Here is a 15125-nt window from a genome sequence, read left to right as displayed (position 1 = left end):
ACTTCCTCATCCCCACTTTCTCTCTCACAGGCTGAAAATTCCCTTCTCCCCGACAAAATGCACTCCTGTATCTTAATGCTTTTATAATTCAAAGTCACACACAAACTGCCGAGGAGGAGAGGTTTAGGACGGGACAAGCTGTTCAGCATGCCATTCCATGGGAGACGACAGAATTTGGGGGGTGGCGATGGTGGTGGGGGAACAACTTGATGGCTTAGCTGATCAAGGTCATCTCAGTGGTTTAAATGTTGTATTCCCATTTGGCTTCCCGGAGTCCCATTCCTACCTCCTCAAAGCCGCAGGCGCTGGGGACCCTATGGAGGGGTGGGCTGGCCATCAGGACTGCCTCCATCAGACCAGCATGCCCAGGAGATAATCTCAACTGGAAGAGGCCTGTGTGGGGCGGCAGGACAGCGGGGATACTGCCTAACAGAAGTGTGTCTCCTCACATAGAGATGAGGCTGCAAAGAGAGCTTAACAGATATGCTCAAGTTTCTAAACCAAGGGACTGATGCTTAATTGTTATTTCAAAAACTGCTTATATATAAAGATACAAACTTAAGGAGAAAGCAAATAATGGCTTAAAAGGCGCCTTTAAAACCCTGTGAACTATTGGGGAATTTTGAGTTCGTGTTGGATTTTAGGTGGTGTTGTGGAATTACTGTTCTTTGTTCTGTGATGACGACAGCATTCCATTTGCACAGAAGAGTGTCTGTATGTTTACCAGATTCAAAAAAAAATTTAGGGGAGGGAGTGTCACTGTATACGGAACTTGCTTTCAAACAGTTCAGGAAAAGAGAAAACGTGGGAATACGCATGCGATGTGTGTGGAAAGAAAGAGCAAGAGATAGATAAGCAGGTGTGGCGAAACATGAATAGACGAATCCAAGAGGAAGGTATTGGGTATTCATTTTACTTTCCTGTAAGATTTTATGTATGTTTGAGACTTCTCACACACACACACACAAATATCTGGGGGAAAAAATAAAATCCTGTAACAAAGAGTGAAATTTTAAAGATTCAGAGCCTGGTTGGGATTTGGATCTTTCCAATGCCCACTTCAACTTAAACAACAGACCACAGGGCACTCCTGTCTTCCTTTCACCCCTCCATCAGGGGCTGATCCTGACTTTCTCCTCCTAAGGAGCCCACAAGGGAGGCAGTTGACCAGTGGACTCTGTGGTGTTACAGAAGACTCTTGAGAGTCCCTTGGATTGCAAGGAGATCCAACCAGTCCACCCTAAAGGAAATCAACTCTGAATATTCATTGAAGGACTGATGCTAAAGCTGAAGCTCCAAAGAGCCGACTCACTGGCAAAGACCCGACTCACTGGCAAAGACCCTGATGCTGGGAAAGACTGAGGGCAGGAGGAGGAGGTGACAGAGGATGAGATGGCTGAACGGCAGTTAAAGCAAACCCAGGGAGACAGTGAAGGACAGGGAAGCCTGGCGTGCTGCAGTTCATGGGTTCGCAAAGAGTCAGACACAACTCAGCAACTGAACAATGGCAACTCAACAAAGTATTTACTGGCTCCCGGTGGCAGGAGAAAGAGTTGAATGAGGTGTGCAGAGACCACGGCTTTGAAAACGAAGGCAGAGTAAGAATGGAAGAAGTCGTTGTCACATCTACACCAAGTTCACTCTTACAATGGGCTCGTTGTCACAAACAGAAAATCCCCACAACCACCAGGACCCAGACAGAGAGAGGAGACAGAAGCCGGGGAGCGCCAAGCATGTGCCTTGGGGCCATGCGCTTGCTTTCTCTTCAAAAATATTTAATGGAGAAAAAATTTACATGCCACACAATTCACCCGTTAATGTGAATTATTCAAAGGTTTTAGCACATTCACAAGGTGCAATCATTATCACGATCCAAGAAGGGAACACTAATCAGAAAGAAACCCTTACCCAGAAGCAGTCACTCTTCATTTCCCCCGAAGTCTCCACACACACCCCACTTCCCAGCAAAGCCTAATCTGCTCTGACTCTATGGACTGTTCAATCCTGGACATTTCATACCAATGAAATACTGTAACAGGTGGCCTTTTGTGACTGGCCTCCTTCACGCAGCATGAGGATTGCAAGGTTCATCCTTCATCCACGTTATAACATGCGCCTTTCTTTTTTATCACCAAATAATACTCCACTATGATTCCAAGCATCACATCCGCATTTGACTGGTCCGCTCACCAGGTGCGGGGCTTGTGGGTGGTTCCTGCCTTCTGGCGATTATGGTAAAGAATGCTGTTATAAACGTGTGTGTACGAGTTTCTGTGTGAACAGTAGTTTTCATTTCTCTTGTTTATACACCTAAAAGGGGAAGAACAGAGCCATATGGTAACTCTATTTAACTTTTTGAGGAACTGCCAGACTGCTTTCCAGAGTGACTGCACCATTTTACACTCCGAGCAACAGTGTGTGAGGGTTCCAATTTCTCTGTACCCGCCAACACTTCTTACTCTCATCTCTTATAGTCATCTTAGTGGGCCTGCAGTGGTATCTCACAGTGGCTTTGATCTGCATTTTTCTGACGGTTAATGATGCCAAGCATCTTTTTTTTAATGGACTAATTGGACATCCGTATATCTTCAAAAAAAGGTCAGTTTAAATCCATTGAAGTCACTCAGTCATGTCCGACTCTTTGCAACCCCATGGACTGTAGCCCACCAGGCTCCTCGGTCCGTGGGATTTTTCCAGGCATGAATACTGGAGTGGGTTGCCATTTCCTTCTCCAGGGGATCTTCCCAACCCAGGATCGAACCTGGGTCTCCCACATTGTAGGCAGACGCTTTACCATCTGAGCTACCAGGGAAGGCTGCCTTAAATCCACTGGCCACTTTTAAATTGGATTACTGATTTTTTGTTATTGAGTTATAAGAATTCCCTATATAAATATTCTGGATATTGGTTTCTAATCAGAAAAATGAATTTCAAAAAAAAAAACAACACCTTTATTCTCTAATTCTTTTCCTTTCTTGATAGTGTCCTTTGAAGTACAAAGTTGCTAATTTTCATGGAGCCCAATTCCCAATTAATCTGTACTATCCTTTGTTAGGTGCTTTTTTATTCAATGCTCACAGTTAATTGTGCAGAGTAGAGATTACTGATCCCATTCAACAAATAAGGAAAAGGAAGCTCAGTGAAGCAAATGACCCAAGGTCTCACAGGGGGCCACTGCACATGGCCCTGCCCTGCCACACGAGTGAACAGAGCAGTTGTGGCCATTGCTCGGAGCTGGGCCATGAATTCAGGCCTTCTGACCAGGCCAGGTTCAGGCCTTCATACACTCCGGGAGTGTTACTGTGCAATATGGCCAAGTTTTAAACAGACTCCTCAGATAGTACACATTTAACATTCTAAGGATGCTGCTGTTACTTAAAACAAGGGGATCTGGCGAATCTGTCTTTGGAAGTTATATGAACACGTAGTGAGTTGGGCATGTTTTATAAACATACTCAATTGTAATGAGGGGAGGTCTGAGTTTATGATGAAGCCAAAAGTCCTGGATACCTAAGTCTGGAAAAGGAGGTAAGTTATTCGGTTGGATTGCACCTTTTAGGATTTATATACATGGTGACACACACACCAACCAATACAAAGTATGAGAAGTCATTTAAGATTAAAGGGAGATCTAAGTCTCAGAATTGTTTCTAGCAATGGCAGCCCGATATGAGAGATGCCAGAGGACACTGATACACTGTATGAGAAGGAATCACACGGACACGTTTGAAGACATTCTGATATAAAAACTGGCCATCTTTGTACTTCTCAGTCACACCAGAACATTGAATCAAAATTACTGAATTACTGGAGCTATAAAGGATTTCACATTTCTTCCAATCTCCTTAATTTAAGTGATGTAATCGATGCACCAACTGTTGACTCAAGTCCTCACAAGAACACTAGCAGAACAGGGACTAAAATTTAAGGAGGATGCAGTGTCCATGTTCTAGTTCTTATTATCAGCTGTTTGAACTCTGCTTTTAGCATTTATGGCTCTTCCCCTCTCTCCCCCACAGACCTCCAAGTGGGTTGTGCCATCCAAGACGCCTCTACTAAAGGGTGTGGAAGTGTGCCCGAGGTTCACGGTCCATCTTCCAACTGGCTCGTCCCTAATACCAGCTTATTTAAACATCTCAGGTCCATGTAGATAACTCTGACAGCAAATAAAAGGGGCTCATTTTATGAAGTGAATTCTGAAGGGATACTGCCAAGCCTTATTTCAAAAGCCAGGCTCCAGTTTCCAGTCTAAGAATTAGATGGCTTTCTGCCTGCTGTCTCTGCCTTTCCCCTCTCACTTAGGAAAGAAGGCCAAAGCTGAGCCTCGAGGGACTGCTTCATAAGGAAAAATCGACGCAGGGTACGGAGTCAGGATGGGCCAGTGCAGGTTGGAAGTGGGCTAGCAGAAGGCTTGGGAGAAGAGACGCTGCTTCGCGAGCGGGTTAGGTCAGTCCCCAGGGCCATTTCCCTCCACTGGAAACAGGTTTAAGTGCTGACACGGGGGTTTCCCACAGCTTCTACTAGCCTCCAAAGGCATATTTGTCATCGGAGGCTCTTGATGAAGCTGTACATAAATATCTGACTGTTGTTAAATACAAAACAAAACAAAACAAAAATATTCCACGGGAACCAAATCAAAACCAGCTGTGAGGGGGAGAGGCCAAAAACTGTGTCAGTGCAGAAGGCCCAGCAGAAACACTTGTTAACTGTGCTATTTACTTTGCTGAATAGTAAACTGTCATGCCAATGAAGTCGTATCACATGACTACAATGTCTTTCATATGACTCTCCAGCTATGGGAGAAATGGGCATTTTATTTTCTAGAATTCTGGATTCTGTAGTGGATGAGTCAGAATCTGAGTTTTAATTCAGAATCAGCCCATCGGCCCAGGCCTGTTCATTGCCAGTCATCAAAATTAAAAAAAAAAAAAAAAAATTTATGATTTTTACATCTTATGGTATATAGCTGGTGTGCTAAACTTACTGTTTAAATGATCATTCATTAATCCCTAATTCTGCAGAAAGAAAGTAGTGCTTAGCAAAAACACAGTTCTTTTAAAGGAGTGCCATAATTGCAATCTTAAAAAATAACTGTATGACACAGCATCAAGTAAAACGTGCGTGCGTGCGTGCGTGTGTTAGTCTCTCAGTTGTGTCTGACTCTCTGCGACCCCATGGACTGTAGCCTGCCAGGCTCCTCTGTTCATGGGATTCTCCAGGCAAGAATACTGGAGAGGGTTGCCATTTTCCCCTCCTGGGGATTTTCCCAACCCAGGGATCAAACTCAGATCTCTTGTATTGTGGGCAGATTCTTTACCATCTGAGTCACCAGGGAAGCCAAGTAAAATGTAGCCTAAAATTAATGTTGGAATCATGAAACTTGCCAACTTTCAAAAATGAGAATGAACTATTTCAGGCAAGTTGGGTTATGGAATTTTGGAATTTGAACATCTCAAGCATATACCAATATAGCTTGTTTTATTAACTCCTATAAATCAGTGTTTTCTCTCTCTGGTTAGATAGAGTTTGAAACTTATTTGGCATTTCCCACAGCACAATGTTGAACTCTCAGTTGGAACTAAAGCAGTACATGTGAACTGATACTTGATGAAAAATAACCCTAAGAAGGAAAGTCACAGCAAATTTTATGAAAAGATGGCTAAGTCATTCACAAGTTTGATTAGACTCGGCCTTTTTACAACAAGCTCAGCAATTTAAAGAGTATGTGGTGAGCATGTCAAGGGCTCCGTGACTTGGATGTCTTGTGTTTCATCAACTTTAGGGTCATTTCCTCTGGTTCCAACTGGGATAAACAATCAGCTAGGAGCCATGGGGGACTGGGGTCCATCTTTAAATATGCGAGACCATTCTCAACAGGGTCTTGAAAGTAAAGGTCAGAACTCTGTGCAAAATTCCCTGTTCAGAGAGCAACATTTTAAGAGGGTAAAAAGCTAAGTGGGGCCTCCCAGAGTGTACTTACCAAGAGCTAAACTGGCTACAAAGAATCTAGCAATCTCTGCCTAAGACCCTTTCCTTATGAAAAATTTATGAGGTGGGTGTTTTAAATTTTTCAATCTACAACTTGAGATAAAATTAATTCATCACCACATATTTTTCATGTAAGTATTTTTACTGCATCCTTGGTCTATAGCTTCTCTTCACTGTACTAAATGAAACAGGAGGACTTTATCTGCTAAACCAAGCTACCAGTTCTATTCTTTTTCTCCAAGCTGTATCTCCACCCTGTCTCTAATACCATCTAGTTATTTTCACTCATTTATTCCACTACCTCAAAATCATCACAGCCCAAGATAAACTGACCTGTGACTCTGGCACCCCCTCCCCCAACTGCCAGCCCCCTTTTTGCACCTTGCTCCTCACCCCTCTTCCAACAGACCCAACCTGGCGATCTGTCTATTCCTCTCAACAGCACTATCATTAAACTAGTACAAAGGCCATCATTTTTGGATACTCGATGACGGGAGGGAGGTGAGTGCAAAAAACTCCATGGGTCAATCTCACTAAACATGGTAGATTCTGTCTTGAATCTCTCTCTCAACCCATTCTCTCTGTGCCCCTTTCAATGAAAATACAGGGATCTATAATCTCTAGTGGGATCAGTTTTGCATTCCTCCTTCATAAAGGGGCCATATCTGGGGAGACAGACCACAGATGTTAAGGGAGACAAAAAAGTTTAATAACAATGAAACATTTTCTTTCTTTAAACTGAAAGGAATTACCCTGCTACAAAATGGATGAACCTAGAAAACATCATGCTAAGTAACAGACATCAGACACAAAGGCCTTAACTTTGGTTTCAGGCTCTTGAAAGTGAAGTCGCTCAGTCGTGTCCAATTCTTTGAGACTCCAGGGACTGTACCCTGCCAGGCTCCTCCATCCATGGGATTTTCTATGCAGGAATACTGGAGTGGGTTGCTATTTCCTTCTCCAGGGGATCTTCCAGACCCAGGGATCGAACCTGGGTCTCCCACATTGCAGGCACACTCTTTACTGTCTGAGCCACAGCAGAAGCTCATTCAGCCTCTTGATGAAGGTCAAAGAGCAGAGTGAAAAAGCTGGCTTAAAATTCAACACTAAAAAAGCTAAGATCATGGCATCCAGTCCCATCACTTTGCGGTAAATAGGAGAGGGGAAAAGTGGAAGCAGTGACAGACTTTATTTCCTTGGTCTACAAAATCACTGTGGATGGTGACTGCAGCCATGAAATTAAAAGATACTTGCTCCTTGGAAGAAAAGCTATGACCAACCTAGACAGTGTGTTAAAAAGCAGACACATGACTTTGTTGACAAAGGTCTGTATAGTCAAAGTTGGTTTTTCCAGTTGTCATGTAATGAGAGGGTAACAGGCAGGATGCCTAGGGGCCCCCAAATGAAGGAAATAGGCTGCAAATATCAGACATTTTAAAAAAATCTCTCTTAAGCGGCAGGAGGAAACAAACTACAAATATCAAGATTTTTCTCCCTTTTCTATACAAAATTAAAAGGAGGTTTCTTTTAAAATTCTGTGTTGCCATGATGACACCTGGTTCTACCTGAACTTAACTTTTCTCAAACCTTGAGCTAACCAATGCATTTTTCTTATGGAAATGTTTTTTTTAAGCTATGTTAATGAACTATGTACTTCCTTCAGTCAGTTCAGTCGCTCAGTCACGTCTGACTCTTTGGAAGCCCATGGACTGCAGCATGCCAGGCCTCCCTGTCCATGTATTTACCTTAGATTGGTTTGCCTAAGACTCAGAACCGACTTGACAAACCAGTCTGTTTTATTCAACAAACCAGTATGTTTTATTCAACAAACCAGTATGTTTTACTCATGCAAATGTTCTCTTAAGCCATGTTAATGAGACTATGTTATTCCTTGGAAATCCGCCTGTCTCCAAGATATACAAGATATATATGAATCATTTTATGGTCCGGGATGACTCACCTTGTGCCCATGTTATCTCAAAATCCATGCTGCGGGTGAGAGGCCTGGTGTCACTGAGTTTTGAGACACTTCCTTTCTCTAATTAGCAGCCTGCCAGTAGGTATGTAACATCCTGCTAAAGGCTAGCAGGGGGGGCACTCTTTCTGCCTGCTTCTGATGTCTATACGTCAGAAGTGTTTTCTATCTCTTTTATACTTTAATAAAACTTTATTACACAAAAGCTCTGAGCGATCAAGCCTCATCTGCTTTTGAACTGTGGTGTTGGAGAAGACTCTTGAGAGTCCCTTGGACTGCAAGGATATCAAACCAGTCCATCCTAAAGGAAATCAACCCTGAATATTCATTGAAAGGACTGATGCTGAAGCTATAATACTTTGGTCACGTGACATGAAGATCCAGCTCATTGGAAAAGACCTTGATGATAGAAGAAATTGAAAGCAAATGGAGAAGGGGGCAGCAGAGGATGAGATGGTTGGATAGTATCACTGAGTCAATGGACATGAGTTTGAGCAAGCTCCGGGAGATGGTGATGGACAGGGAAGCCTGATGTGCTGCAGTCCGTGGGATTGCAGAGACAGACACGACTGAGTGACTGAACAGCAACAACACGTGACATATCCAGGACAGGAAAATCCACAGAGACAAAAGGGAGGTTAGTGGTCACCAGGACTGGAAGGAAGGAGGAGGCGGCAGTGAGGAGTGACAGCTCAGTGGGCACAAAGCTCCTTTTTGTGGGGATGAAAGGTACTGAGCTCGACAGTGACGGTAGCAGGACTGTGCATGTAAAAGGCAATGAACCGGGCATGCTGAGGGGGCGAACTCCACGCTGCGTGACTTGTACGTCAATGAAGCTAGTTTTGAAAAGTGCATTCGGGGCTTCCCTGGTGGCTCAGTGGTAAAGAATCCATCTGCCAAAGCAGGAGACACAGGTTCAATCCCTGATTCGGGAAGAGCCCACAGGCCATGGGGCAGCTAAGACCGCGTGCCACAGCCACTGAGTCTGTGCTCTAGAGCCTGGGAGCCGCAACTATTGAAGCCCGCGTGCCCTAGAGCCTGTGCTCAGCAACAAGAGAGGCCACCATAGTGAGAAGCCTGCGCACCGCAACGAAGAATAGCCCCCCTCACCACAACTAGAGAAAGCCTGTGCGAAGTATCACAGACCCCGTGTAGCCAAACAGAAGTAAACAAACAGTCTCTGATATCAGGTAACTCCAACTAAATGCTCAAGATCTGAGTAACATATTTTAGACTCTGGCCTCTGAGACCTTTATTCCAAGGACACCCTGGCCCCCCTCTCCTGTTGCACTCCCCCACGCTTTCCCTGCCCAAATCTTTTCAGAGACAGCCTACTTATGCTATCCCAACTAACTGGAAAATCCGGTCCCTTCCAAGGAAAGCTTTTTGTTGACATAGTTACTCCTCCAGGCAGGAGTAACAGTTTTCTCAGCACCTAATATGCAAATGTCGAAGGCGTTTTTGCTGACACTCGAGTTCAGTAGTCGCGTCTCTGCTGTGCACATTGTGAGCTCATCTCACTAAGTTTTGTATTCGGTTACGAGCACACTGCCCTGCTAGTGAGTTTTCAAAAGATGTTCAGTAAAGGCTTTCTTTTTTTGCAAAACTAGCATTTGTACAAATATTTTATAAACCATGTATAAAATGATACTGTCACATACAATTATCTGGTTGAATCTTTTGCAACTGCGATGTTGATGAATGAAACCAGTGAGTCCAAGAAGAGAATTAACTGGGCATTCTTCATTGCATGGCTTCCCTGGTGGCTCAGAGGGTAAAGCATCTGCCTGCAATGTGGGAGACCCTGGGTTCAATCCCTGGGTCGGGAAGATCCCCTGGAGAAGGAAATGGCAATCCATTCCAGTACTCTTGCCTGGAAAATCCCAGGGATGGAGGAGCCTGGTAGGCTACAGTCCATGGGGTCACAAAGAGTCGGACACGACTGAGTGACTTCACTTTCTTTCATTGCATTGCTAAAACAAGTTGGGACTTTTCCATATGGGATGCAGAAGTTTGTGTCTTTATTACTGAATATCTGTAAATGTACTGAGAGTCAACTGTGCAAATCAGCACACGGCCTTTACGTGGGTATGTGGATATCTTTTGATATTCATATTTATTCACACACACCTTTTTCACAGTCAAGTAGAACAACATAGGCAAGACAATGATTTTTGCTGCCAGGAGGTCTGCTGGTAAGCATTCTTTTTTGAAAAACATAGTCCTATTTCAAGTTTTTGAAGAAAAAGAATAACCCTTTTCTAAGATAGGGGTTGCAAACTCCAATACCAGTAAGAGTCATCAACTGAAAAGCATCTTCAAAACAGAGCACCATCACCTAAGAATATCTTTCGGGCCAGAAAGCAACAGCAGTGTTCGTCTCCACGAAGGGAACCGGGTGGTGAGGGACAGGTGTAGAATGAAGGTTTCCTTCCCACGCAGTCTTTTTATGCCTTTAAAACCTTGTATCAAGCACATTATTTAATCTATAAAATTGGCTTTTTGGCTCCAGCTAACTATCACTATTAAGGAATGCTGGCCTGGGGTTGCCAGATCGGATCTTTCAAAGAAGTTGGAAATGGGAAAACTCACATTTTTATGTAAAACTCATAATTTTTAAAATGTTGGCTTCATTCAGAATTTAACACATGGGAGGCCAAACAAAACACACGTGTAAGCCATATCTGGTCACAGGCCAACCAGTTTACCATCTCTAATCTAAAACCTATGTGTGGCCATGACTGCAAAACTATAAATGTACTTTACTGGAGGAAAACTTCAGAAAGAAAACTCAGCCTGTGGATGAGGTCACTTCCCCTTCCTGCCCTACCATCTCTCTGCTGTTGCTTTCTTAAACCGCTCCTTCTCCTTCTGGGTCTTCGAAAAGGCAACTGATGTTTGACCAACTAAAACGCAAAACAAGCCAGGTTTGATCAACGAATATACCCTTTATCCTAGCATCCGGTCTGTTTCTAAAGAGTGAAACATGGTAGGCGCCAGCGATGGGGTCGATATCAAGTTGCAATTCTTCTAGGCAACCAAAGAGAAGTATGTGAATTATTTCTAGGTGGGTGGAAAAATTCCCCCGCCAACTAGTCAAATGCCACTAGTCCCTCACCATCAGCCCGGCTCAGGAGACGAAGTGCAGCCTTGGTCAACCTAACATTCCGAACCTTCTCTGGGAAGCCAATCACAGTGCTGGGGAAAATCTCACCATCTCTTAATGATGAGAGACGCCAGTCATCTGCTGAGAATGAGGCTAAGAGACTCTGTGGGGGCCTGATCACAGGTCCCAAGTGGAAGACTGCATCTGCTGGACGCCCAGAGGACAGCAGGGCAAGATGAAGAAGAATCGCCCTCAGTTCCACGACAAGCACTAGAGAAGTGCCATCACGCCTCATGGTGAGGTGAAAACGCTTACTTCCATCTGCTGAGAGCTTCGAGAGATTTCATTTGGGTATTTCTGTGTGGTATTCCTACACTCGGTGATAGGTCCACTCTTATAAACAGCAGTCTTCACCACTAGCTAGTCCAGTGTTGGGCTGGCCCACCATTCACTGACCCCTGGGGCCTCCCCCAGTAGTGAGGATACACAACCCCAGACGGTAATCAATGAGCAGGACTAGGGGCTGATGGTAACTCTGCAAATGTCCTACTCCCAAAGGACATAGGCACCCAAGCGTTTCTTATGTTACTTGAGGAAATGCTATGACAGGCCACGTTTTCCTAAGAGCTTCTTTACCCAGGTTACTGTGGGAGAGGGCTGAGTCGGGGGGATGTGTTGATTTAATCTCATTCATCCATCTTGAGGGATTCCCTGGTAGCTCAGACGGTAAAGAATTCCCCTGCAATGCAAGAGACCTGGGTTCGATCTCTGTGTCAGGAAGATCCCATGGACAGAGGAGCCTGGCGGGCTACAGTCTATGGGCTCGCAGAGTCGGACGCGACTGAGCGACTAAGCATCCACCTTGAAGAACTGTTTTGCCAAGTGACCAGGCAGTGCCACACATACGCAGCATACTATTTTCTGAGAACAACGAGCATTTGGAAAAGCAAAATGATCATCCACCCTGTAATCCCAGTCTTTAAAAAACAAACAAACCATGACTGTAGCAACCCAGGAAATTAAGATTTGCAAAATATTCTAAATGGCAAGCAAAACAAAACTCTCTTAGGTTGTAACTGAGAAGGCAACCTCATGGTGGGCTTCAGCGGCCCAAGAGGACGGATTCGCTTGTGAAATAAAAACCAGGCGTGTTCTTGCTGAACATGGCCAGAGTCCAGTGTCTTCCCTGACTTGCATTTTGATGTATGGACATCACAGCCAACTCTGCATTGGCCACAGGCATGCTGCCCCATAGAAAGAACCTGGATGCTTGGAAATCAATAGCCCGCAGTTTCTTCATCAGCAGTTTTGTGCATTTGGCACCCACCACACAACAACCTGCACACAGCAGCATCCAGCAACTGCAAAAGGCTCGTTTACTCACCACCAGCAGACTGACTTAGCAATTTAGTTCTAAGGAAAACATTCATAATTAACCACTTCCTTCCTTTTCTGTAAATCTGAATATCAAACAGGTTTTAGACACATCTGTCTTCTGAACAAGATCTTTGTCTTAAGTCTTACCTCAGCAGCCTGGGTCTCTTGATGCAGCAATGTAAGACCGGTCAAGTCCTCTAAGAAGGAATGTGAAGAATTAAACACCTTCGCCAGGAAATTAAATCCTTCTCGTTCATACTGATCAAGAACCTGTAAAGACATTTATGAGTGAAAGTGTTAAGTCACTCGGTCATGTCCGACTCTTTTTACCCCATGGACTACGGCCCTCCAGGCTCCTCTGTCCATGGAATTCTCCAAGCAAGAATACTGGAGTGAGTAGCCATTCCCTTCTCCAGGAAATCTTCCTGACCCAGGGATTGAACTGGGGTCTCCCGCATTGCATGTGGATTCTTTACTGTCTGAGCCACCATGGAAGTATATTAGATATATGTTAAGGGGGAGGTAGGATTTAAATGCATATTAAAATTAAAAGATTTTTACTTCTAATAATCACCTGTCAAAAAATGGAACTAAAACAAGAATTAAAAATTAAATATGGGAAAAATCAATCTGTTAGGCAAAAAACTGTGAGGGTTTAGTATTTATCATTTTCCTTTTCTTAGAACGACAATACTATCTTCCAATTCAGATGACAGTATTTCTCAGACAAAATAAGTTACATGCAAATTCACTAAAAATTCTAGAAGAGTAGAGGTTGCTGATTCTAAAGTTCACTTTTTAGGAGAAAAGTAATAGGCAATTATTTCCTTGTGTATTGACAGATGAATGGATAAAGAAATTGTGGTACATATATACCATGGAATACTAGCCATAAAAAGGTATGAATTTGAGTCAGTTGGAATCGGGTGGATGAACCTAGAGCTTGTTATACAGAGTACAGTAAGTGAGAAAGAGGAAAAACAAATGCTGTATATTAATGCATATCCATGAAATCGAGAAAAATGGCACTGACGACCCTATTTGCAGGGCAGGAATAGAGACACAGACGTCAAGACTGGACTGAGGGACGCAGCAGGGGAAGGCGAGGGTGGGGCAAATGGAGAGCGCAGCACTGGCCTATATCCACTACCATGTGTGACAGAGACGGCCAGAGGGGAGCTGCGGCGCGACACAGAAAGGTCAGCTGCACTCTGCGATGGCCCAGAGGGGCGGGCGAGGCTGCTGCTGAGAGGGAGGCTCAAGAGGCAGGCGGCACGTGTATATTTATAGCAGGTTCACGCTGCTGTATGGCAGAAACACAACGCTGCAAAGCAATTATCCTCCAATTAAAAATAAATTAATACAGGAACAAACAAACAAAACTATAGGCAAAAGAAGAGCCAAGAAAAAAATTTTTTAAGAATAAAGGGAAAGGAAGGGACAAAAGGTGGGAAATGAGACCCACCAGTTAGTCAAATGCATTAAAAATGATTTTTTTAATGTAAAAATGAATTTCATCAGGCATATCACAAAAAAGTTGCCCAAACAGCCAATAAACATATGAAAAGTTGCTCAACATTACAAGTGACAGGTAAAAACCACAATGAACGGCTACTTTATAGCTACCAGAGCAGCTAAGATGAACAAGACGGAAAACACCAAGTACTCACAGGAGTATGGAACAACCACTGTTCTCATGGGAAGACAAAATAACCACCTTAGGCGTTTAATATTTATATGCCCTGTGACCAAGAGATTCTTAAAGAAGGCTGAGTGCTGAAGAATCAGTGCTTTTGAACTGCAGCATTGAAGAAGACTCTTGAGAGTCCCTTGGACTGCAAGATCAAACCAGTCCATCCTAAAGGAAATCAGTCCTGAATATTCATTGGAAGGACTGATGCTGAAGCTGAAGCTCCGATACTTTGGCCACCTGATGCGAAGAGCTGACTCATTGGAAAAGACCCTGATGCTGGGAAAGATTGAAGGAGGGAGGGGAAGGGGACGACAGAGGATGAGATGGTTGGATGGCATCACTGACTCAATGGACATGAGTTTGAGCAAGCTCTAGGAGATGGTGAAGGACAGGGAAGCCTGGTGTGCCCATGGGGTCGCAAAGAGTCGGACATGACTGAGCGACTGAACAAAACCAACAAACAAAAAAATGTGCACAGAGGTGCATCAGAAGACCAGAACAAAAGCGTCCACAGCAGCACCATTCACGACAGCCCCAACAAGGAACTACTCCAGTGTCCATCAACAGTAGGCTGAATTAACAAACTGTGGCTTATTCATGCAATGGAATAACACAGACATGCAAATGTACGACAGCTACAAGCAACAACATAGATGATTCTCACAAACTACGTTAGACAAAAGAAGGGAGAGCAGTGTACACTGCAGGATTACAACACTGTGAAGTTTTTAAAAAATGAACCTGTGCTGTTAGAAGTCACCAGTGTGGTTGTGCAGTGAGGGACTGGAACTGGAATAGGGCACAGAGGAGGGTCTGAGGTGCTGGTAACTTTTTCTCTTTTATCTGGGTTCTGGTTACAAAGATACACCTGGTGAAAAACTATCAAGCACTTTTTCATATATACATTGTCCTTTGATCAAAAGATCAAAAGAGGGACTTCCCTGGTAACTTAGTAGATAAAAACCTGCCTGCCAGTGCAGGGGACA

The 15125-nt window shown here is 43.9% G+C and overlaps 1 protein-coding gene across 8 annotated transcripts in view; it reads right to left on the bottom strand.

The window, feature by feature from the left end:
• ATG7 (autophagy related 7) overlaps positions 1-15125 on the bottom strand; it is a 274952-nt gene that overhangs the window by 112333 nt on the left and 147494 nt on the right. For 5 of the 8 annotated variants that reach the window (XM_044933625.2, XM_006077455.4, XM_025272101.3 and 2 more), the window contains exon 17: positions 12594-12716. In XM_044933625.2, the coding sequence (XP_044789560.1) occupies positions 12594-12716 (123 nt within the window). Of the gene's footprint in view, positions 1-1393; positions 2311-10054; positions 10870-12593; positions 12717-15125 lie in introns of those variants that run through there. The other 3 variants (XM_044933623.2, XM_044933624.2, XM_006077459.4) reach the window with 2 other exon arrangements.

Source organism: Bubalus bubalis, chromosome 21 (genome assembly GCF_019923935.1).
Source record: "Bubalus bubalis isolate 160015118507 breed Murrah chromosome 21, NDDB_SH_1, whole genome shotgun sequence".
In the NCBI taxonomy this organism is placed as follows: domain Eukaryota; kingdom Metazoa; phylum Chordata; class Mammalia; order Artiodactyla; family Bovidae; genus Bubalus; species Bubalus bubalis.
This window is presented reverse-complemented; position numbering and strand designations above follow the sequence as displayed.